The sequence below is a fragment of the Carassius carassius genome, chromosome 7 (genome assembly GCF_963082965.1).
Source record: "Carassius carassius chromosome 7, fCarCar2.1, whole genome shotgun sequence".
NCBI classification, from domain to species: Eukaryota; Metazoa; Chordata; class Actinopteri; order Cypriniformes; family Cyprinidae; genus Carassius; species Carassius carassius.
Genome location: NC_081761.1, coordinates 16041904 through 16067433, shown reverse-complemented (window position 1 = coordinate 16067433; position 25530 = coordinate 16041904). Strand labels below are relative to the sequence as shown.

Genomic DNA, 25530 nt, shown 5'->3' with positions numbered 1-25530 from the left:
CATTTAAAAACAGCGCGCGCGTGTGTGTGTGTGTGTGTGTGTGTGTGTGTGTGTGTGTGTGTGTGTAAAACTGCCACTGGAGAAAAAAATAAAAAATAAAAAAAATAATAAATCCCTACCGACCAATGACCTCAACTGACAACCAACCGGAACCAAACTTTTTTTTTTTTTAGGCCTCAGCTACTGAAAAGGGCTAGTTCACTTTAAAATTAAATGACTGGGTTAAGAAGAATCAAGCCACCATTCATTTTTACTATTTAGATTTTTAACATTACAATGTAAGTGAATGGTGACTGAGGACTTATTTCTGCCTAGAATCTCTTATTAAAATCAAAAGATTAATGGTTTGGAACAATGTTTTATTATTGGTTGTAGTTACAATGGAAGTCAATGGTCACCAAAACTCAGTTAACAAACATTCTTCAAAATCTCTTTTGTGTTGCAGCAGAAAGGAAGTCAAATATGAACTGTATTAATAAGAATTCCCTTTTAACCATTACCAAAACGAGAATACCTAACAATCACAAAATAGATTTCATAAAAACACACCGAGATTTGAAAATTGTATTTCAATCCTTAAAACTCAAATGATAAAAAAGAATGCCTTTGGATATGTAGTGATTAACCCACTTGGTTACTTAATTTTAAGCAATTATACAAACTTCAAAACTTTAGGTAATCGGCTAAAAGGTGATGAGACCATATAAAAATGAAATGATCCTATAGGTCCATTGAGGATCCCAGAGTCCTACAGAAAGATGCCCTGTTCCCACCTCCACACATAAACACATTTCAACAAGCTAAATAAACAATCGCCCTGGCCATATAAGAACTGCATAAACAAACACATACTAAATGATACCTAAATATCCAAATGAAAGGAAAGCCTTATTTAGATTTTTGCCACCTTTGCAGACGTAACAATACAATAGCACGTTGCACCACGTCTCGCACGTGCTCTCGACTCACAATGAAGTGAAGCTGAACTCTACTGAAAACGTCCAGCTCGTGACTTTTTACTAGCATGTTTTTACTAGCTCACATACCTGCGATGGCATGAAGAAGTCTGCGTCCTCAGCCTGCCAAACTTCAACCACGCTGGACATCTGAGTCAGGGCTTCAAGAGGAAAGAATGACAAAAACATATAGAAAATCATGTTTCTAAAATGTCTGTCTCTAAGCAAAAAATACAGGAAATCAGAAAATGACCCTATATTGCTCGGGTTATCTCGCATGCGTTAACTAATATAATTTGCAGTAACGTTAGTTGAACAGCGAGCAGCAGATGAGTTGGCGTGGATGACAAAGGCGTGAAATTGAACGGACAAGCTATTTTAGTCCAGAGCTCACACCATGTCAACAATCCAAACACACGCAAGCTGGAAACGCATGTAAATGTACATTAATGCGGTTCTAAACTCCTATTTTTCGCTTGACCATCGGGTAGACGCTTAGTTCCCAGACTGCACTGAATAACAGCTGTATGAAGCTATATGAGCTTTGTAGCATATTGCATTAACACAGAAAAACGAACAAACCCAATAACTTGGCCGAAAAAAGCGTAAGCCGTCTTTTTCAGATCTGAATCAAAACGTAAATCCTTATACAGATAAACGGGTGAAAACCCGCGAGAGATAGGTCAGATTTCGTGTACGTTCAATGATTACTGTGCCCTTTTAGCACGAGTGCACTTGAATACTTGTCAAATCAGCCCTCGGCAGTTCCTCCGACATTTTCGGGCTCGCGTTGCACTAAATAAATAAGATCAATCTGTACCCCGCACCTTGAAACTGAGCTCCTCCGTGTTGAATGTACGGCAAGAATAGCTGTAGAAGTCGCAGAAGGACATTAATCCATGTTTTTCTGTGTGTGAAGTCCCTTTGGCTCGCCATGCTGGCTGTGCTGAGCATAGCTCCCCGGCTGCCTTCACTTCTTTCTCTTTCTCTCTCACACCCTCCCTCCTCTCTCTCTCTCTCTCTCTCTCAGCAGTACCTATGTGCGCCCACTAGAGCCAGACGCAAGCGACGCAACAATCTACAAACTGTACTGCACGGGTTTTTTTTTGTCGCGTCGGTGGTGGTGTAGATGGGGAGAGATAATCCATTCGTATTTTTTAGGTCACACTCACAACACTGGCATATTTCTATTGACTAAACACAATTAAATGGAAGGAGATGAACCTCTAAAATATACTGTTTTTTCTCAGTGGAAAAACTCTGAACAAAATATATTCTTTAAATACTCAAGACTATCTTTAAGTGCCTTGATTTTATGCTATATTTAAAGTACTCTATAATTGCATGATTACTGTTGTCATTATTATAGTCTATATTTTAAATAGTTCAACTTATTCTAGAGTTACTTTTATTGACAAAAACATTATTTTCAACAAACTTAGTAACTAACGCTATCAAAAAGAATGAATTAAAGGGACATTTTCATGTGTTTAAGCGCAGTTAATGATGCTGCAAATCAATAGGGTCATTACAGTTAAAAAGGTAGTATGATTTTGCAGGACAAAATGCTTAATTACATACAATGTGCTTGATAACTGTACATTTATTAAATCATAATACACAATCAATTGACGATGCATTTGTCATTTATAAGATACAGAATACTTGCACTGTGAAAAATGCCCACTAATGAAAAAAAAGCATTTGAGGTGACATGAACATCTGAAATGACTTCATAACACATTCCTACTTTGTACAGAACCAAATGTGTCTTCGTCACAGAATTTTTCTTTTCTATAAATAATTTTACCTTCTTTAAAAGAAACTCTACCCTGTGATGAATTTCCTTGAATTGACCTTTGATATGCAGCTCAATTTATCATCCCAGCAGTATCTGCGAGGCTTAGTTTCTCTATCAACAGGTGTCCAAACAGTCAGTTTGGTTATGGGGTGCATCTCCGAGCAGCCAAGGGTTAACACAACACCTTCTCCGCTTACACACCAAGAGCAGTTTTACCCTTTTTACCCTGCCAAATCAATCTTAAAGTTTTCCTTGGACTAGACAAGGCTAAAATTTGAAGGGTGGGGCACTGCTGACAATGTACACCACACTCTTCGCAATGTAAGTCAGTCACAGCTGTGTCTCTCTCCAACATGCAGAACTGATAACAAAATGTAAAACTAACTGATGCAGGACAATAACGCTTATTGATCGTGCAGCTGAACAGATCAAACAATCATAAGATCAAAGAAGCTGTGAATTTTTGGTCAGTTAATATAGTCAAAGTCCTCTGGTATTCCGAAAGCTTTGTCCAAGCCGCTGTCCTCGAAGCCGAACTTCTTCTTTGCCCAGGATTTAATTGCAAAAACATTATCTGGAAAATAATAAATGTTAAACTTGACACATATATGATGCCAAAAATGAATTCAGATGCTAATTCATATATTGCATTAAATCTACTGATATTATCAGGTTTGTGAGAGGGTTTGGTTTACGGGAAAGGTACAGTAAAACATCATCTCTTTATACAAACCTTCCCATCTATGAGATCACTCAGTAATATAGTGAAACCTACATGTGTTGGTGCTTGCCTAGTGCAGAGTGTACATTGTGTTTGACTCTTGGCTGAAATCTGATCTGTTAAATGTAAACAGACCATTAAAACCTTGCCATTTAGTATGTCTGCTGGGTTCCCAAATATGCCTGCATCAAATGTTTTCATGCACTGCTCATCTGAGATCACTTTTGTAGTTACGTTTGCAGAGCGCATTAAGGAATTTCTTCCAGAAGTTAAGTGGTGTGCATGTCTGTGTCTGCTGCATTCCCAAAAAAATCATGCCTGGGAATAACCAAGGGCTTGCACTGCACTGCCTGAGTCAAGAGTTATACAAGTATGCGAGTTAATTTTACTCAGCCTCAAACAAGACTGGAACTTGGCCATGGCATCACAGTCAACGAAACAGCTGCATCACACCAACATTTGTGAACAGCAAGCATTTCATTTACAGAGTGACAAGATATTTGATATATCATTTGACTGGACAAATGTAGGCCAATAATATTTAATAATGCACAGTGCAGATCTAAAATCAGCCTGGACTGATATTAGCCCGATCTGACAAAACTGGATTGTCAGGATTGTCTGTGACATGATCAAAGAACATAACTGGTTTGGAATTTGTTGAGGTGTGAGGCATGCAAACAACTTACCCGTCCACCTCGACACGGCTGTAATGTTGGCCTTACCTAGAAAAAAGGATAAATATTTTACAAAGGCCATACATGTCAGGTTCACATATTGAAGTCCAGTGTTTTTGCAGTTTTTTTTTTAAATCAGTTTATCTTTTGATGAAAATATCCTTTAAATGTATTTAATATTTAATCATGTCATATTAATTTATTTCAGTCCATTTTATTATTATTTTTTTTAAATATAAATGTTTTTTAATTGAGTCTCTTATGCTCAAAAAGGCTGTATTTTTTTATTTTATTTTTAAAATGAAAAAAAAAAACAGTAATATTGTGAAATATCACAGATTCTAATATTGACTTTATATTTTAATATTCTTTAAAATATAATTTATTTCTGTGACACAGTGCTGAATTTTCATCAGCCATTACTCCATTCTTCAGTGTCACATGATCGGACCTTCATTCGAATCATTTTAGGAATTATTATTAGAATTAGAAATCATTCTAATTTGCTGATTTATTATCAATATTAAAACTGCTGTACTGCTTAATATTTTTTTTCGGAACCTGTGACACTTTTTTTTATCTGTTTAACACCTCCTTGCTGAATAGTGTATATTGTAACACAGCATTTCTGTTTTGAATGAACACTGTACTTTTTTACTTTTTATCAAAAAAAATATTAAGCAGCACACAGTTTCCAACATTGATTATAAATCAGCATATTAGAATAATTTCATGAATGCCTGAAGGATCATGTGACACTATACTGGAGTAATGATGCTGGAAATTCAGTTTGCATCACAGGAACAAATTACATTTTAAAATATATTCAAATAGAAATATTTTATTTTTTAATTATCATTATTAAATAATATTTAACAAAATTACAAGTTTATAAAAACAATTTCTGTATTTTTGATCAAATAAATGTAGCCTTGATGAGCATAAGATTTTTTCATTTTAAGAAAAGCATGCACAGATCCAATATACTGATACACATGCGTTTTCTTTCTCAACAGTTTACGTTAAGTCATAGGCCTAACTGACTATGTTTACTAGGATATTTGCCAAGGCGCACATGTTGCTGTAATGTATTTGTTCTTCCATGTGGTCAAAACTTCTCACAAGCGCTCAACAATTCTGTCAACTATCCCGAGCGTCTTTTACACTCGCCCTTCAAAGAGTCTTATCGTCCCGAGTTTGAGCAAGAATGCAAATGTTGGCGGTAATTCACAGACATTGGTGAAAATGTGGACAGTGTCAAAATATGGGGCCTATTTATACTCCAGATATTTATATTTTACGTGTGGCATCGATACATTGTATCGTTAGACATTTAATCAATGTATCGATCCATGTCGATGGATAGTTACACCCCTAACATCCACCTCTTCAAGTCAGATGGGGGAGTGTGGGAAAATGAGAAATTGTTGTATCAGTGCTGCTGATTATTATATTCTTACACACACACACACACACACACACACAAACACACACACACATATATATATATATATATATATATATATATATATATATATATATATATATATATATATATATATATATATATATACATATATATTTAATTATATTCTTTCTAGATTTGTCTTTTTCAAAAAACAGACATATTTTCTGCAACGGTTCACTTAATACTACAGATTTTCTTCTTAAAACAGTTAGCAGACCAACTCTGATATATAATCCATCATACTGAATGTGCTGCCCAGACCACTTCAATTTCAGAGCTAGATTAACAAATTCTCAAAAGTCATTCCAAGGCTTTGGATCAAATCCAATCTGGGAAAAGGCAGATCAATCTGTAATCTTAATGATTTATCTTCTCTCTGTTCATAGTGACTTGACAGGAGCAGATGTATGACACTGCAGAGCTCCAGGGCAATAGAACAGGTCAGGTGGTGAATGGAAATCATTTTGGGCTGTGCTTAAATAAAGGGCTCTCCAAAGACACAACTCTGGGGAAGAAATTAACCTTTTGCATAGACATAAACACTTGGTTGGGGACCAAAAGTAAGAACCAGTTTCATTCTTGAAAAATAAAATAAAAAAAATAAAAATAATAATAATGTAACAAAGTTCATAGTAGGGGAAGGAGGAGGCGGGAACCAGTGAACATTCAAAATAAAACTTTAATAACAAAATAAAACAAAAAAACAGAGCAACAGCCATTCATGGACAACTGTCACGAAGGAACAGAACCAAAACACATAATAAAACCCAGACTTGGTCCTCTCTCGTCCAACACTGTTGACACTCCTCCTTTTATCCTTCGGGATTAAATTCGCATTCGGATTAACTCCACCGGCCTCACTTTGTTCCCACGGCTCTCGGCCCCGCCCCTCTCATCACAAATACCATAATCAACCCATCCATTTAAAGTTCTAAAAAAGTACATCTGCAATGTGGGCAGAATATAATACTCTGAATGGCTTTTTACACTTGAAACCCTGGGTAAACAGAATCCTGGGTTCCATGTTCCATTTTTCCTTCAAACGCTGGAACTGTTGACTGTTTATGCAACACACAGTGTTTCCGTTACTGTTCAAAGCATGTGAATAAGGCACACGACAGAGTTTGTTGCTAGGCATCTAGCTGTAACATTCTAACACTGCATCATTTCCCACTGCACAAGTTTGGCACCACAATGCAGGGTTAACACCGCAGCATTTCAGAACCCCAGTTAAAAAGTAGTGCTAATCCAGCTTCAAGACAAGTGTTAAAAGTTTCTTTACCAGGGGTTAAAAGCAGGGTTAAGTATGACGATAACCCAGAGTTAAGCACAGCATGAAAAGCGGTTTCCTCCACTATTATTCAGCTGAACTGCATTACTTCTATTAAATATATAAATTATAAAACATACAGCGACCAGTGTTGACTCTTAAGAGCCAGTTTATTGTAGTGAATCCAAAACTGAGTGCAACCAGTCAAGACCTATTCCCATACTAATAAATCTTATGGGCCGGGTTATTTTAGTAAATCAAACCCATACAGCACAACCAGTTCGGCCAAATGATCAAACTAATGACTCTTATGAGCTAGTCCATTTTAGTGAATCAAAAACATATTAAACATAGTAAATTTCTCAAGTTAATCATAAAGTTGTTTTCATGAATGAAAACCATATAGCACACCAAATCTATTTGATTAATTGATTGATTGTCGAAGTGACCTCATGCATTTTCTTTTTTTTTTTTTAAGTATTAAGTGTAGTTTAGGATTTATAATCTGAATATAATGCTTCAGTGAATGGCACTGATAAATTTGCTTTTATTAGCACATCCACAAAGTGTGATGACAGCACTGCCGTGTTCAAGACCCCAGAGGTAATCAGGGTTAAGTGTGCTGCTCAAGGCATGATATCAGCAGCCCTCTGGTACTGACTCAACTTCCCATGGGTGTCCCAAATGGGACTCATACCAGCAACCCTGTGATAACTGGCATCGAGCCCTCACTCACTAAAGCAGAAAAAAATAAATCTTATAAATTAGCCTTACAAAACTTTAAAATAAATTAGGTTTCCCTTGAATACACAGGACTCTTCCAATGTAGTTAGTATTAATACACAAAAACTAATAAAGGAGTTTATTTTGTGATAATGTCTGACTGAAAATTCTCAGCTTAATATATGGCTGCTTAGCAAATAAATAAATACATGGACATGAAATATTGATGTGTTTTGTTACTGAACATTTGTAAAAAAAAAAAAAAAAAAAAAAAAAAAATTATATATATATATATATATACCCAGAGACAGTGAACAAAATCTCAACTTTGAATAACAATGGTGCTTATTTTATGATAATGACTATTTATTATGAAACTTATTTTGAATTATGAGACTATATAAATTAACTGAGATAATAAGGAAGTATATGAGAATTATTAGCATAATTATAAAGACACATCTACACTACTTCCAAAAAAGTCTGCGGTCAGTATTTTTTTTTTTCAGTTAATCATTTTATTCAGTAAGAATGCACTAAACTGTTATGACATCAAAATGCTCTATTTCAAATAAATGCTAATGTGTAAATAATATTAATAATAATAATAATAATAATAATAATAATAATATTAAACTTTAATAATAAGAAATATTTCATGAGCACCAAATCAGCATATTTGATTTCAGAAAGATCATGTGACAATGAAGCCCGGAGTAATTATACAAAAAATTCAGCCTTGCTATCACAGGAATAAATCACATTTAAAAAAAAATATTCCAGTAGAAAATAGCTATTTTAAATGGTAATAACATTTCACAATACTGCTCTGTGTTTTTATTCTTCGTATGAGTTTAAAAGACTTCAAAAAATCTTACCAAGCAATATAGGATCTGTTATCTGCAGTTATAACAGTGCTGTCCTGGACTGCAATAATTATTCATTAATATCTGGCCCCTAAATGCTGCAAATGACCAATCAGAATCAAGCATTCCACCGAGCTGTCAAATAATATGTGTGTAATTTACTGGAAAATAACGGCTCACGCTCAAGTTGTTATAACACACTCACTAATTCATTTATTTGTCATGTGTGTAGTTCTTGTACATCCTCTATAGCAACACAACAAATAGCAAGCTATGACTAAATACTAATTAATAAAGATCGACCTTTAAAGCGTACAGCTGCCTTAGCGATTACTCACACACCAAGACACAAAAGAAATCTCCTTTCAATGTTTCTAGCATTAGTTATTCTAAGTGGGGATCACGATCCCTGCACCGAATATATATACAAATGTTTTGTCTGTTGACTCAGAATCGTGTGAGAATGTTGCTCTGTGCTTTTCTGTTAAACATATTTCAGAACATAGTACCTCAGGGAGACGCAATAGTTCAGACCGTCTGTAAGCCAATTCTAAAAGTAATTAAAATATAGACATAACAACAAATCCCAAGAGGCAGAAAAAGCATCAAGTATTTCAGCAGGGACTACTGGCATTTTCACAGCATTTAAACTGGAGGGGTTGTTAGAGACACATGGGGTGATGAACGAGGTAGATGATGTACAGAGAGGTTACAAATGTGATTTTCTCTCAGGAGACGTGAGTCATTATCTCCACCAGCGCCTGAGAGAGATCATTATTCACGCCTGATCGCAGGACTGTCTGGAGAGGATCACAGAACATCCAGAGCTGGAAATGTGCGATAGGCATTGAACATTTGTGTACAACTTTAACTGTATGTTAAAGGCAGTGTTGGGGAGTAACTAGTTACATGTAACGGCGTTACGTAATTTAATTACAAAATTATTGTAACTGTAATTAGTTACAGTTACTACGAAAAAATTAGTAATTAAATTACAGTTACTTATGAAATTTTTAACGATTACAAAGGGGATTACATTTGAATATTTACACACATCCACATACAGATTTAACTGATTTCTTTCCCAAATTGCACTGACTATTCTGAGACATACCGCCCTAATAATTTCCGGGATGCGGAAACACAGTCTGGTTCGTAGAATCCAGTCATAAAAACGGAATGCCTAACGCGGACGGAATATGCCACATTTTGGATGACTAAATCAAAAGTAGGTCAGTACACTTGAATCAAAACATGACATCGACTAGTGTCTGTGAATATTAAGCCCCAAAAATGCAATATATGACTTGCACATTCTGTCTGTGGAAATCAGGCGCGGACTGGACACCGGGAGAAACGGGACAATTCCCGGTGGCCTGGCAGCCGATTTTGCCCCACTATTTAATATCATTATTGTATACTAAAGCGATCATTTGCGAATCCGCCATTTGATAATGAAATCTCTAAGTCATGAAGTGTTAGTCATGACGCGCGCGCTCTCCGCGCCTCCGCCAAACGGTTTGGATCAGACTCAGAGTAATCAATGCGAGAGAGAGAGAGAGAGAGAGAGAGAGAGAGAGAAAGAGAGAGAGAGAGAGAGAGAGAAAAGAGTGGACTGTGGAAGCGCACAGCTGGAGCAGAGAAGCAGAACTCCTGTTCAGGGTTTCAGGTCAGTTTCATCTGTAAAGATGCTTTTTTGTCTTTGTTTTTTTATTTATTTAATCAAGCAGCAGCACGTTGCTCATCAGTCATCACTCAAAATACTATATAAAGGACATCATTATTATCTGTTGTAATGTTACAGTAGTAATATAGTGTAAGAAATTCAGATTGTTTTTATAGGTTTAGGGGGAACCACGACAGACAACAGCACAACCCTTACGAAAATTAACATTTTAATATTTAACTATAAATCCAGAGAAAATGGTTACTATTGTTTAACTGTGGTAACCAAAAATGTAAAATTATTTTACAAATGTATTTATTTAAAAATAAATACAAATCCATTTGCAAAAAACAAAAACAAAACAAGGTTATTTTACTTTTATATAGGCTAATAAAAGCATGGTAATTTTTTGTAAGGGAAAAACATGACTCGTGTACAGTATTAGGATTTTTCTATAAAGATATTGTAGTATTGTAGAGTAAAGTATAGTTTTGTTCAATCTTGAGTATTAAAGTCATGAGAGAGATGGATAACAGGGCAAAATAAAGAGACTGAAGAGAAAAATAGAAGTGAAGGTGCAGTTCAGGAGAGAACTTTTAATTATTTTGCATGTCCCCAAATTAAAGATTTAAACCTTTTTTATGTCAGGTCCATACAAAAAATAGTTTTGTCCATGAATTTGTTTGTATGAGTTTGAATTTTCCAGTCTGAATTTTTTTCCCAGTCCGCCCCTCCTGTAAATTAATGGCAAAGACATGGTTTCATTTACTACACATAGGCCTACTGAAGCTCGCAGTGTTTTCAACCTCTGCTGCCTCAATATAGGAGTACACGAGCACATAAACATAATTTCTAGAACTGCTCTGTGTCACTTTATGTGCATTTTACTTATTTTGAGAAAACTCTATACATATGATTTGGAAAAAAAAACTGTAGATAACCTTTAACCAGTGTTGGGAAGGTTACTTTGGAAATGTAATAGGTTACAGATTACAAGTTACCCTGTTTAAAATGTAATAGTAGTGTAACTTTTTCAATTACTTTATTAAAGTAATGTAACTAATTACTTTTGAGTACTTTTTGATTACTTTTCTAAATTTGTGAAAATTAAAGAATAATAAATGAAAGCATATACATCAACTTAAATACAGTTATCTAATAAGCATGTGACGTATTCTGTGTAATAAACTCCTGAAACATTGGTGTTTTTTTGAAACTGCTGTCTCTGTATATGATGATAGTTTTCTCAAAATAAGTAAAATGCACATAAAGTGACACAGAGCAGTTCTAGAAATTATGTTTATGTGCTCGTGTACTCCTATATTGAGGCAGCAGAGGTTGAAAACACTGCGAGCTTCAGTAGGCCTATGTGTAGTAAATGAAACCATGTCTTTGCCATTAATTTACAGGAGGGGCGGACTGGGAAAAAAATCAGACTGGAAAATTCAAACTCATACAAACAAATTCATGGACAAAACTATTTTTTTGTATGGACCTGACATAAAAAAAGGTTTAAATCTTTAATTTGGGGACATGCAAAATAATTAAAAGTTCTCTCCTGAACTGCACCTTCACTTCTATTTTTCTCTTCAGTCTCTTTATTTTGCCTTGTTATCCATCTCTCTCATGACTTTAATACTCAAGATTGAACAAAACTATACTTTACAATACAATACTCTACAATACTACAATATCTTTATAGAAAATCCTAATACTGTACACGAGTCATGTTTTTCCCTTACAAAAAATTACCATGCTTTTATTAGCCTATATAAAAGTAAAATAACCTTGTTTTTTTTTCAAATGGATTTGTATTTATTTTTAAATAAATACATTTGTAAAATAATTTCACATTTTTGGTTATCACAGTTAAACAATAGTAACCATTTTATCTGGATTTATAGTTAAATATTACAATGTTAATTTTCGTAAGGGTTGTGTTGTTGTCTGTCGTAGCTCCCCCTAAACCTATTAAAAAAATCGGATTTTTTTTCAGCTAAATTACTACTGTAACATTACAACAGATAATAATGACGTCCTTTATATAGTATTTTGAGTGATGACTGATGAGCAACGTGCTGCTGCTTGATTAAATAAATAAAAAAAACAAAGACAAAAAAGCATCTTTACAGATGAAACTGACCTGAAACCCTGAACAGTAGTTCTGCTTCTCTGCTCCAGCAGTCTATTCTCTCGCTCTCTCTCTCTCTCTCTCTCTCTCTCTCTCTCTCTCTCTCTCTCTCTCTCTCTCTCTCTCTCTCTCTCTCGCATTGATTACTCTGAGTCTGATCCAGACTGAACCGTTTGGCGGAGGCGCGGAGAGCGCGCGAGTCATGACTAACACTTCATGACTTATTAGAGATTTAATTATCAAATGGCGGATTCGCAAATGATCACTTTAGTACATTCGGCAGGCAATTATACAATAATGATATTAAATAGTGGGGCAAAATCGTCTGCCAGGCCACCGGGAATTGTCCCGGTTCTCCCGGTGTCCAGTCCGCGCCTGATTTCCACAGACACGCAGAATGTGCAAGTCATATATTGCATTTTTGGGGCTTAATATTCACAGACACTAGTCGATGTCATGTTTTGATTCAAGTGTACTGACCTACTTTTGATTTAGTCATCCAAAATGTGGCATATTCCGTCCGCGTTAGGCATTCCGTTTTTATGACTGGATTCTACGAACCAGACTGTGTTTCCGCATCCCGGAAATTATTAGGGCGGTATGTCTCAGAATAGTCAGTGCAATTTGGGAAAGAAATCAGTTAAATCTGTATGTGGATGTGTGTAAATATTAAAATGTAATCCCCTTTGTAATCGTTAAAAATTTCATAAGTAACTGTAATTTAATTACTAATTTTTTCGTAGTAACTGTAACTAATTACAGTTACAATAATTTTGTAATTAAATTACGTAACGCCGTTACATGTAACTAGTTACTCCCCAACACTGGTATAGACGTTTTAAAGGGTTGGTTCACCCAAAAATGAAAATTAGGCCACAAATTACTCACCTTATCATTCTATGTGTATATAACTTTCTTTTTTCAGACAAATACACTCAAGAGTTATTTAAAAAATTGACTTTGGTCATTCAAGCTGTTTGATGGCACTCAGCGGGGGTTGCAGTGCATCAGTCCAAAAGAAGTTAAATAAACAGTGTCTCACATGGCTCTGGGGGTTGAACAAAGGCCTCCTGTAGCGAATCAATGCATTTTTGTAAGAAAAATATCCATATTCAATACGTAATAATCACTTTAATCTAGCTTGAGCTCACTGTTGTAAAACGGAAGAAGTACCGGGGGAATGATGTATGAGATCAGCGCTGTGCATGCGCCAGTGAGTCACGTGAAAACCAATGTTTGTTACCAGGAGTAAAGGAAGCAAAGTTTCCTTGCTTTAGCAAAATAAAAACCAGTCTCCTCTTGGCTTATATCAAAATCCTCTGACATTCTTCTTTACAAATCCTAGTTTTGTACTTTTAATTAGTGACCGTTGTTTTGTTTTGATCTCTCCGTTGCATTTCCGTATGCGTCACTTCTGAGCAGCGCATGCACAAAGCTGATCTCATACGTCATTCCCCTGGAACTGCTTCCATTTTACAACTGTGAGCACAACGGAGCCATGTAAGACACTTTTTTTTAATGGATGTGCTTTTTATTAAACTTCTCAAGGACTGATGCAGTGAAACATCCACTGAGTGGCATTTAACTTTTTGAAAGATTAAAGACTTTTTATTTTTATAATTCGTCTGAAAGAAGAATTTCATATACACATAGAATGACTTCAGGGTTAGTCATTTATGGCTTAATTTTAATTTTTGGGTGAAATAACCCTCTTTTAGACCTGAAATGTAATACCACAATTAATATCATATGTTCATACAGAGCAAACTAAAACAATATAGGGCTGCAATGTAGGGCATACAAATTAGTCATTGACTTACAAAAGGTTTTTAGATACACTAAAGCACCGTCACTACAGTCTTTAAAACACCACTTCTTTAGATTTGTACTGCCTTCAACAGTGAATTTAAAAACAATCACTGTAAGCATTCAGACTTGCTGTGAGCCATGTTTCCCTTATTATGCAGAATTATGTGAACAGAGTTGCTGATTCTTTATTGTGTGCTACTCGCTCCCAGGTGTCTTGTCAGAATAATGCAGATGACTGCTTTACAAAAATTCACAGCAGAAAAAATGCAAACAGAGGATCTTTGCAATGGAAAACAAACTAAATAATCATCAATCATCAATCGGTTAGCCTGTTGAAAAACTCAACCATCCTCAACCATCTCTTAATGTAATCTTGAGAAAAAAAGAAACAAAATTATGTTGGTTTTAGCATCTCTGGGCTCAGCATACTGCTTAAAGCAAACCATTCTGAAACAAACCAGCTATTTTAAACTTTATTTAAGCATGCAGTACTGAGAATCAATATTTTTGTGAAAACTCCATCTGGAGAGTAAAATGTGAACTACTTAGTTGCTTTATGCTGATCTTCAGTGTTATGTTTGTATTATTTATATACAATTATAGTTTTGCTTTTTTTTGTCCTTTTGTTGTGCTTTTTATTCATGTTTTTATTTTAGTAATTCAATTTATTTGTATTTTAGTTTAATTTCAGTTAGTAGAATTCTGTGATTTACTCACGTATCTCTTCCACCACCTCTGGATCACATTCTTTGTACTTCTCCAGTTCGGCCTTTAGCTGATCTCTCTGATGTTTCAATGCTGTGAGCTCCTTCAGGAGATTCTCTCTCTCCTCCTAAATACACACTAAAGCAATGGTCAGACAGAGCACACAGACATTAGAGCTGTACAGTAATGTAGTTCAGTAGACAGAAGTGAACACACACATTAACTTCACGTCCCACTTTGGCTTTATTCACTGCTTGCTGAAGGGCTTTTTTGCGCTGATTCCCATCCTCATGCTACACAGAAAAAAAAAAGAAATCAATACATTTATGCAATGTCTCTTGCCTCTTCCTCAGAACAGAAAGATTCAACCATCAATGGAATGATATTAAAGCATTCACTATAGTTCTTATTTTTTTTCTTTTTTTGTAAAAAACAATTTATTGGTTAACTGAAAGTCACCTTAATATGGCAAAAAACTGTAAATGGTTCAACATCACATTATATGAAATTTATCATAAAATACTTATGGCATAATATTGAATTATTTTTATTATCCAATAGAATTTCAATAGAATTTATCTCCAAAAAACAATAATAAGACATTCCCAAATTTCCCTGCTTGACACATTACATGTGATTAGGTTCTTGTTTATCTTCTTGTTTTCATTATTAGTAATGTACAATAGTTGCATATCTGTTCTGTTCAACTCTTGCATTATTATATTGTATTATTACAGTTATATTATATCAGTACAATTTAAGGTAAGCTGATTTATATATATATATATATATATATATATATATATATATATATATATATATATATATATATATATATATAATATATATATATATCTATTATATATATATATATATATAATATATATATATATATATATATATATATAATATATATATATTATATATATGGTTCTGGTTCCACCTAACGGTTCCGGTTCTGATTCTGGTTCCATTAAAATCATTAAACAATTATTAAGAAATAGTGGTAAGGAAAATTGCACAATACTCAACTACTCAATGCTCAATGCTGTTTATTACTTACTGTCAACTTAATTTAAAGGTTGGCAATGTCAAAATGCAACATATATTACAGTGTACAGATCTTCATAAGTAGGGTGGGGTATTTTTTGAAATTTTCTGGTTCGGCTTCTGGTTTCATTTAAATGAACTATGTTTTTTACTATTTTACCTTCACTGAATGTAGCGTTGCTGGAAGGTAGTAAGTAATGTTGAGTAATGCTAGTCCATCAATCAGCATGTGTTTCAAAATAGATGTTTTTTACTCTATCAATAACGTTTTGCTTTTCAAGCAGGAATAAGCTTGTAGGCCAAATAGTCTTTTGAGGGCTGAGACACTTGTTAATTTCCCTTAATTAATGAAATATAAACGGTTAAACGTATACACACTCTCCATAAAGTCCCTATTTTACAAATAATAATGCAGTCAGGAGATGGTGTGATGCAATGAGTGGTTTCCACATTTTTAAACATTTCAAATGCATTAAAATAAATATTTTCTATCACTTTGTTTATCACTCTTGAAATGACCTGTACACTAAATAATCTAACCCTCATACTTGCATAACAATAGCAGTCTATTTATTTAGTGGTCCAAGTTGAAGCCAGTATGTATATTAATGACAATATGGGACAAATATAATGTCATTTATTGGCGGCAGGTGCAGCGCGCTGCCGTTAGATGTACAGTCAGACAAAACGATGTGCAGTTATCAAAGGCGCGAGTGACAATGTGTTCGGCAATTAAAGACGCGACAGCGCAACGAGTCTGTGAATGCGCGTCATTGGAATCAATGTGCTCAGTAATTAAAGAAGCAGGGAGGCGTGTCTGTTATTCGGTTCGTGACATCCTTTACGTCAGCGGTTCTCAATTCCAGTCCTCGCGCCCCATTGCTCTGCATATTTTGCACGTTTCTCTTTGTTAACACACCTGATTCAGATAATCAGCTCGTTAGAAACGAACTCCGTGCATGAACTGTGTTCCAATTGTTCATTGCTCCTTACTCCCTGAGCAGGGGAAATCTGTTGAAGTTTACCTCACATCGAAACATTCATTCAATGATTTGTGCTGTGCAGCGTCTTTAAACATGGACAACTGTGACATCATATACCTCTGTAAATCAATACAATTTAAATTCACGTCTTGCACACTTCAATGCACTTTGATTGGAACATATAGCTACGTTCGCTTTGAACTGGAATCATGGCTGAATATCCCGTGATGTCCACTTCGCAGGGCACTTATGTTCGAATAGAACAAATGTCTGAAGCGCTAAGAGAAACGTTAAAAATGTGCAGAGCAGTGGGGCGCGAGGACTGCAATTGAGAACCGCTGCTTTACGGGAAACGCCGAATATTCAGAACACCGGCGCAAGGCTGCTCACAGCGCTTGGTCACATGTTGCACCAGAACCGTTTTTCGGAACCAAAACTTAGAAATTGCTCACGGTTCCGGTTCTTTTCAAAGAACAAAACCGGTTCTGAATAAGAACCGATTTTCGGTTCCCATCCCTATACAGGAGCACTGAGCAGCATCTCTGGCAGCATAGAGCGACCTCTCGCGGCTGTAGATGGTAATGTTTTCTGTTAGTTTATTTCTCTCAGTTCATGTCAAATTAATTTTGATAAATAAGTCGCACCTGACTATAAGTCGCAGGACCAGCCAAACTATGAAAAAAAGTGTGACTTATAGTCCGGAAAATACGGTGTGTGTATATATATATGTATATATATATATGTATATATATATATACAACCCGAATTCCGGAAAAGTTGGGACTTTTTTAAAATTTTAATAAAATGAAAACTAAAAGACTTTTAAATCACATGAGCCAATATTTTATTCACAATAGAACATAGATAACATAGCAAATGTTTAAACTGAGAAAGTTTACAATTTTATGCACAAAATGAGCTCATTTCAATTTTGATTTCTGCTACAGGTCTCAAAATAGTTGGGACGGGGCATGTTTACCATGGTGTAGCATCTCCTTTTCTTTTCAAAACAGTTTGAAGACGTCTGGGCATTGAGGCTATGAGTTGCTGGAGTTTTGCTGTTGGAATTTGGTCCCATTCTTGCCTTATATAGATTTCCAGCTGCTGAAGAGTTCGTGGTCGTCTTTGACGTATTTTTCGTTTAATGATGCGCCAAATGTTCTCTATAGGTGAAAGATCTGGACTGCAGGCAGGCCAGGTTAGCACCCGGACTCTTCTACGACGAAGCCATGCTGTTGTTATAGCTGCAGTATGTGGTTTTGCATTGTCCTGCTGAAATAAACAAGGCCTTCCCTAAAATAGACGTTGTTTGGAGGGAAGCATATGTTGCTCTAAAACCTTTATATACCTTTCAGCATTCACAGAGCCTTCCAAAACATGCAAGCTGCCCATACCGTATGCACTTATGCACCCCCATACCATCAGAGATGCTGGCTTTTGAACTGAACGCTGATAACATGCTGGAAGGTCTCCCTCCTCTTTAGCCCGGAGGACACGGCGTCCGTGATTTCCAACAAGAATGTCAAATTTGGACTCGTCTGACCATAAAACACTATTCCACTTTGAAATAGTCCATTTTAAATGAGCCTTGGCCCACAGGACACGACGGCGCTTCTGGACCATGTTCACATATGGCTTCCTTTTTGCATGATAGAGCTTTAGTTGGCATCTGCTGATGGCACGGCGGATTGTGTTTACCGACAGTGGTTTCTGAAAGTATTCCTGGGCCCATTTAGTAATGTCATTGACACAATCATGCCGATGAGTGATGCAGTGTCGTCTGAGAGCCCGAAGACCACGGGCATCCAATAAAGGTCTCCGGCCTTGTCCCTTACGCACAGAGATTTCTCCAGTTTCTCTGAATCTTTTGATGATGTTATGCACTGTAGATGATGAGATTTGCAAAGCCTTTGCAATTTGACGTTGAGGAACATTGTTTAATAAAGTTTTCCACAATTTTTTTACGCAGTCTTTCACAGATTGGAGAGCCTCTGCCCATCTTTACTTCTGAGAGACTCTGCTTCTCTAAGACAAAGCTTTTATAGCTAATCATGTTACAGACCTGATATCAATTAACTTAATTAATCACTAGATGTTCTCCCAGCTGAATCTTTTCAAAACTGCTTGCTTTTTTAGCCATTTGTTGCCCCCGTGCCAACTTTTTTGAGACCTGTAGCAGGCATTAAATTTTAAATGAGCTAATTAAGTGGATAAAAGTGTAAAATTTCTCAGTTTAAACATTTGCTACGTTATCTATGTTCTATTGTGAATAAAATATTGGCTCATGTGATTTGAAATTCCTTTAGTTTTCATTTTATTAAAATTTAAAAAACGTCCCAACTTTTCCGGAATTCGGGTTGTATATATATATATATATATATATAATTAAATATATTTATTTTAAATAAATGGGTATATTAACATTATATCTTAAAAAGAATTCTTCACCCAAAAATTTAATTTTATGAAAATTTACTCAACCTCAGGCCAAAGAAGATGTAGATGAATTTGCTTCTTTATCATAGGTGCCAAAGGAAAAAGCAGCATTATGTAAAGAGGACTTGTTATTCAGCCGGAAGCAACGATTTGAAGTAAAAAAAAAAAAAAACTTGATGCGTGTTTAATACAAATATGCATCTTTTTACAACACAACACATTACTTTTTGCACTGGAGTCATGCCAATTAGTTGTGACTTGTTAATTGTGATGTTTTCATCAGCTGTTTGGTTGCACAGATACTATTTAAACTGAACTGAGCTGAATGATGACATCACTGAATTCAATGATGAACTGCCAACTTTCATTTTACATTATTGAAACACTGTTTTCCTAATTAATGATGATCAGTTGCTTTGACACAGTCTTTTTTGTTCAAAGCGCTATATAAATAAAGGTGACTTGACTTGACTTGTCTGGACTCTCATTCTGACAGCATCCATTCACTGCAGAGGATCCACTGGTGAAAGATGTGAGTGATGTAAGTTTTTCTAAATCTGTTCCAATAAAAGACAAACATATCTATGTTGGATGGCCTGTGGGTGTGTACATTTTCAGAAAATGTTCACTTTTGAATGAACTATTCCTTTAAAAGAAATACAGTTAAATACATTGTAGCATATGTAGTAGTGGTCAACCGATTTGTGTTTTTTGATGGCAGATGACGATGCCAATATCTTGGAAAGCAGGGTGGCCGATAGCCGATATAACGGCAATATAATTGTTTTTATTATTAATATTTAAGAAATTTGAAATCATTTGACAATGGATTAAAAATAAATGTGTACAATATACATACTTATAATTTAGATGACAAAGTATTTTTCAAAAATAAATAAATATTTCATAAAATATAATTAAAAAGGAAGTAAACACTGTAACCAACATGGCACTCAGTATTCTGGGAAGTTTGTGTGCACTGGGAATTAGGGTTGGTCCGAATGCCATTTTTTGAGCTTCGAAGCTTTGGTAGTAATCAACACCAGATATTTGAAGCTTCAAATTCATATTCTCAAGCAGCGTGGTGCAAGAAAATACGATAGAACCTTTTATGCTGTCTAAACTGAATGCGGCGTGCATGGCTGACATATTCCCAACAGTAAACTGCTGCTGCGTTCTATTTATGACGTAATGACACAAGTTTCTAATTAATTCCAACAGTCACTTTGTCGAATCCAGGGTAGACAGACTATAGCTGTTGCAGCGCTGTTGCTGTCGTGTCCGGTGTAGACATGGTGTAATAAAGGCAGGAATCTCTGTGTGTTTGTCTGTCTGTTTGCATTTTTATTATGTTGTTCATCCAATCGACTTCACGTGTGGCGGGTGTGTTGCTGTGGACCCAAGGGAGTGCAGTGTCGCATTGTGGTGCAATATGGACATGCTCAGAATGAATAAACTTTTAATAAACTACAGAACAGCGCAAACCAGAAGCGGCGCGCCTCACATGGGTAGAAAATAATAATAATAATTTTAAAGCAGAAGTTAAAGTTACTAAACTAAAAATGAAAATAGTAACAAGCACAGACTGAGTAAAAAGGCTATTTTGATTACCCCATTATACTTTACAGTTAAAGCTATCATACAAATATACTTACTTACAGGTTTAAAATTCTACATATGTCACATTTATTGTGCAGCTACAAATATTTCAGCAAAATGTATATTTCAGTCAGAGTTATTGCGCTCCTATTTCATTGAACATCTATTTGGCGTGAATGCGCACGGCCACGCACTCGTTCTAAATGAAGTCTGTGGAGTTTAGCTGAGAATCGAAAGAGAATCGTTTAGCTGAAAAGCAAAAGCTCATGCTCTTCTGACAGCACAATGGAAATATTTTAATGACTTTCTTAACATTTACAAAAAGAGTATATACCTGTGAAATGTAAATTATTGCATCAAGAAAGACAGCACATCTCAAAAACATTAGACAGCGCGTCTCTTTCAGCCTGGCATGCAGCTTTTCTGTCAGAGCATCTGACGGGGCGAGCAAGAGGCACGAGCCGTTTGAACTGAAACTATCAACTATAGGCTACTAGGAGAGAAATAAAACGCTGAATTTTTTTAAATGCAAAACAAACAAAACAATTCTCTGATTGGTTTAACTTGTCATATTTTTCTGTTACTTGTTTTGAATAAAGTGCATTGACAGAGGCGTCACTAGATTTTTGCGTAGAGTGACAAATCGTTCCAGCGTAATTTAAAATCAAAATGTGTATTTTGCGTACATGTTGGCAGGTCTGCTTTTTACACCATAAATTTAACAGTTTTATTTTACAAGTCAACTATCAGAAATGCAGTGTCAGATACCAAAAAGAGATGCCCCCACTTGTCTCTCCAGTTCCTCTAATCTGCATTTACGGGCGTGCAGGGCTTTACTGGGAAACGCCCAGTAATAGTTGGAGGTGCCCACCCTTTCAGTGTCCACCATGTTATCATCCACCAGACTCTGCAACACCTCTTTCACTGACATGGGAGCTGAAAAAAAAAGATTAAACAAATTCTCTAGCAAGCATTATATCAGTGAGCATATCTTTAAAACTCACTTTCAGGCCAGTGTTGCAGTGCAACTTAAAATTTGAGATTCACTGGTCTTGTACATGCATTTTTAAACCTCGTAAAAAATAAGTATTTGGTTGTCTGTGGTATTTTGATATAGCAAAATATTAGATGATGTTTTGTCGAAATCTGCTTTACATCACATGATTGTACAAAAATTAAATATGGCAGTATAATTTCTCACTTCTCGCATTTCTGACACTGCTGTTTGTGGATACCATAGATTATTTTTTTTTTTGTGAACTCCAAACATAGTTTACATTCCTTAATAGCTATTAAATGGAGAATACACTGGAGTTTATAGTAGACAGGTTGTTGCAAATAAGCCATTTACTTAAAAAGTTGCTTATACAGCGCACAGAATCCTCTCCTCCATTGAAATCCATTTAAAAAACTGTTTCTTGTCTTCTTGCCAATGTCCCACTGTTTGTACGCTTTTTCTTAACCGTGGATACTTGTAGTAAAAGGGATCTGAATGTATGTGCTGATACACAGCCATTTTGTTTTTTTTAAGGTTGTGCCAGTTAATTTCTTTATTATTATTATATCACCCAACAAGATGAACAGCATCGTTATTAGATACTTATAAAGCTCTAGGGCAGAACTTTTCTGAATTTCAGGTCAACCAGCCTGCTTTCCTGGCTATTTATACAACTAGTCATATTGGCACCTCGTCTGGAAATTCTCTACTTTCAATCCAAATCAAACAGGCAAGGTTCAGTTTTCTGATGATTACCATTACATACGCTCTATAAAAAATTTGCAGGGTCACTTAGAGCTCCCTCTATCTGTGACACTGGCTTATCTGTGTCAGGAGCATAAACTAAAAATCACTACAGGTTGAAAAAACTTACTGATTCCTTTGGATTTTGGGGCAATTTTTTCAATGTCTTTCAGCTGAAACACATCTTTCTGGAAGGGAAAAATAATCGTAATTAATCCTATGTCTTAAAGATGATATCAAACTACTTGAGAACTGTGTCAGACATGGACACAATCGCACATAAGCTGAATGGATAAGAATAAGAATCTGAAAACCTGCATACTTACAGTTTCAAAAAATATTTCCATCATACGACTTCTTTTCTCTTCCAAGCTGAGTCCTTTCTTTTTAGACTGTGGAGTATAAAAGATTAAACCTTTGTATTAATAAGATGAATAGAGTTCTGTATTTTTCTGTATTAAATAAATAGCATAGAACTAATTCAGCTGTGTCACACTGTCTGGTCTCTGTTTCCCTGAGTCTCCACTAGTGGTCTCACTTCCCCATAGGCACCTCACTGTAGGCACTACAATTCCCACAAAGCCTTGTCCCTTCATCACAGTAATTGCACTCCTGTTAATTGCACTCAGGTATCTTCACTTGATAGTCATTACCCTGCCTATATTAACCGGTCTTTTTCTGTTTGTCTTCATGGAGTCCTTTCATTCCGTCACCCAGTTTCCTCGCCTTCCGAGTTTCCTGTTCCTATCTCTATTGTTGTTTGTTTTGGATTGATTTCTGGTTTTGACCCCTGCTTGTTGGATTCTGATTTGGATTACCCAATAAATACCACACTGCGTTTGGATCTCTCGTCTCCTGTGTTTCCCTGGGTTCCGATCGTAACAAGCTGTCATTATTAAATAGGCGTGGTGTTTTTATATTTTATTAACACTTCAGTATTATACATTTTAGAAAAAAAGTGGAACTAGTGGCAAAATCTTCTTGGCTATATTCTTTCCGACGGTTTGTTTCAATGGAGTGGTTCAAAAAGGGATTTAGCTCAAATATATGGAGGACTTAATCGCCAAAATGTAGTTAGTAAATTAATGTAATAGGAAAATAAATCTAAAATAAATAAATGATTTGGTAAAAACAAATGCTATTCATTTTTAATAAAATTTAGTCCTGAATTTATTTTTTCACCCTTTTTTATTTTAATTATATATATATATATATATATACTCTCATTCAAAGAGTTTTCTTTATTTTCATGATTATGAAAATTGTAGAGTCACACTGAAGGCATCAAGAGGCTATTTGACCAAGAAGGAGAGTGATGGGGTGCTGTGCCAGATGACCTGGCCTCCACAGTCACTGGACCTGAACCCAATCGAGATGGTTTAGGGGTGAGCTGGACCGCAGACAGAAGGCAAAAGGGCCAACAAGTGCTAAGCATCTCTCGGGGAACTCCTTCAAGACTGTTGGAAGACCATTTCAGGTGACTACCTCTTGAAGCTCATCAAGAGAATGCCAAGAGTGTGCAAAGCAGTAATCAAAGCAAAAGGTGGCTACTTTGAAGAACCTAGAATATGACATATTTTCAGTTGTTTCACACTTTTTTGTTATGTATATAATTCCACATGTGTTAATTCATAGTTTTGATGCCTTCAGTGTGAATCTACAATTTTCATAGTCATGAAAATAAAGAAAACTATTTGAATGAGAAGGTGTGTCCAAACTTTTGGTCTGTATATATATATATATATATATATATATATATATATATATATATATATATATATAAAATGTATATATATATATATATATATATATATATATATATATCTTTACTTATTTCGAGATTTGTTTATTTTTATTTGTATGTATTACATGTATTATTGTATATACATGTATTTTTGCTCACATTTAATATTGCCACATTTATTTATTTAAACTTTTACACTTCTGTCTCTTTAGTGATAATCAGACTGCTTCATACCAAAATTCAAATATTTTAAGAGGAATTTCAGGGTGAATGACTTTAATATTATCTGATTTTATTGTCATAAACACGTGTGATAATAAAAGGTTGAAAACACATTCTTTTTTTCTTTTTTATGTACCTTATGCTTGTCAGAACAGTCTATGGTCAGAACACATAAGTATTGTTTATTTAAAAAAAAAAACGTATTGAAAGTTGATTATATATTTTATTCTATATGAAATATTGAATTATGGTCTGAGGACAGGGGGTTATAGATGAAATAAGTGGCATCATGTAATGTCATCATGTTGATACATTAATTGAAAATTAAATAGTTTGTGTTAAGATCATTCCAGTGATCTGAATGCTCAGTCATCATCTTATTTGCAATAGTGTCTTTTGAACTAATTTATTCTTTTCATTTAATAATGTTGTTAACTCTTGTCCACAGCCCCGTTAACATTCGAACATATTCTCTATTCTGGCAGTAAGTTAAGTTAGGAAAAATATTTTTGACAGATTTGTTTATAGAAGAGTGTTATTGATCTCAGCACAATCTATAATTATTCAACCTGTTTAACACATTTCTGCAAATCTTAGTGTGGTTATTTTATACAAGCGACATTGTCTACAAACAGTAGTAATACAGTAATAGAAGTAAAATAATTATTAAATACAGAAATCATCTTCTCACCATGTTTGACACTTCCAGTCGATCTTGAGTTTGGCGCGAGATGAGGAGGAGGAAATCTCACTGCGCGTGCGTGACTCATTTCTTCTCAGCTCTTAGGAAGTGGTAGATTCGCAAAAAAATATACTTTAGTTTTGCGTAGTACTGAAATTATTAATTACTTAGTAATTTATTTATTCAAGTTTATTAGCATTTAGTGTAGCTACTTTGTGGTCTTCATTTTTAATGACTGCGTTGCCATGCACCAACAACATCAGGATTTTAAGACTTAAGA

The 25530-nt window shown here is 35.2% G+C and overlaps 2 protein-coding genes across 5 annotated transcripts in view; both read right to left on the bottom strand.

Moving 5' to 3' along the window:
• The window catches only part of tmem131l (transmembrane 131 like), a 67626-nt gene extending 65651 nt beyond the window's left edge, over positions 1–1975 (bottom strand). For 2 of the 4 annotated variants that reach the window (XM_059554028.1, XM_059554027.1), the window contains exons 1-2: positions 1784–1970; positions 1047–1117 (exon numbers count right to left, since the gene is read on the bottom strand). In XM_059554028.1, coding sequence (XP_059410011.1) covers positions 1047–1117; positions 1784–1910 — 198 coding nt within the window. In that variant the 5' untranslated portion in view covers positions 1911–1970. Of the gene's footprint in view, positions 1–1046; positions 1118–1783 lie in introns of all 4 variants that reach the window. The other 2 variants (XM_059554029.1, XM_059554026.1) reach the window with 2 other exon arrangements.
• A 1133-nt stretch (positions 1976–3108) lies between these two features.
• LOC132143284 (meiotic nuclear division protein 1 homolog) lies at positions 3109–25338 on the bottom strand. The gene is made up of 8 exons (XM_059553402.1): positions 25321–25338; positions 22929–22994; positions 22733–22790; positions 21649–21797; positions 15012–15086; positions 14806–14920; positions 4168–4203; positions 3109–3331 (listed from the first exon to the last, which is right to left on the bottom strand). Exons 1-8 carry the CDS (start codon positions 25336–25338, stop codon positions 3225–3227), a joined length of 624 nt encoding a protein of 207 aa, XP_059409385.1. The 3' UTR covers positions 3109–3224.
• Between the last annotated feature and the right edge of the window lie 192 nt (positions 25339–25530).

Coding starts and splice junctions, on each gene's coding strand:
- LOC132143284 (XM_059553402.1), bottom strand. Junction 21,798..22,732: donor CCCAAAATCCAAAGGAATCA/GTAAGTTTTTTC, acceptor TTTTTTTTTCAG/CTCCCATGTCAGTGAAAGAG. Junction 3,332..4,167: donor AGCCGTGTCGAGGTGGACGG/GTAAGTTGTTTG, acceptor ATTATTTTCCAG/ATAATGTTTTTGCAATTAAA.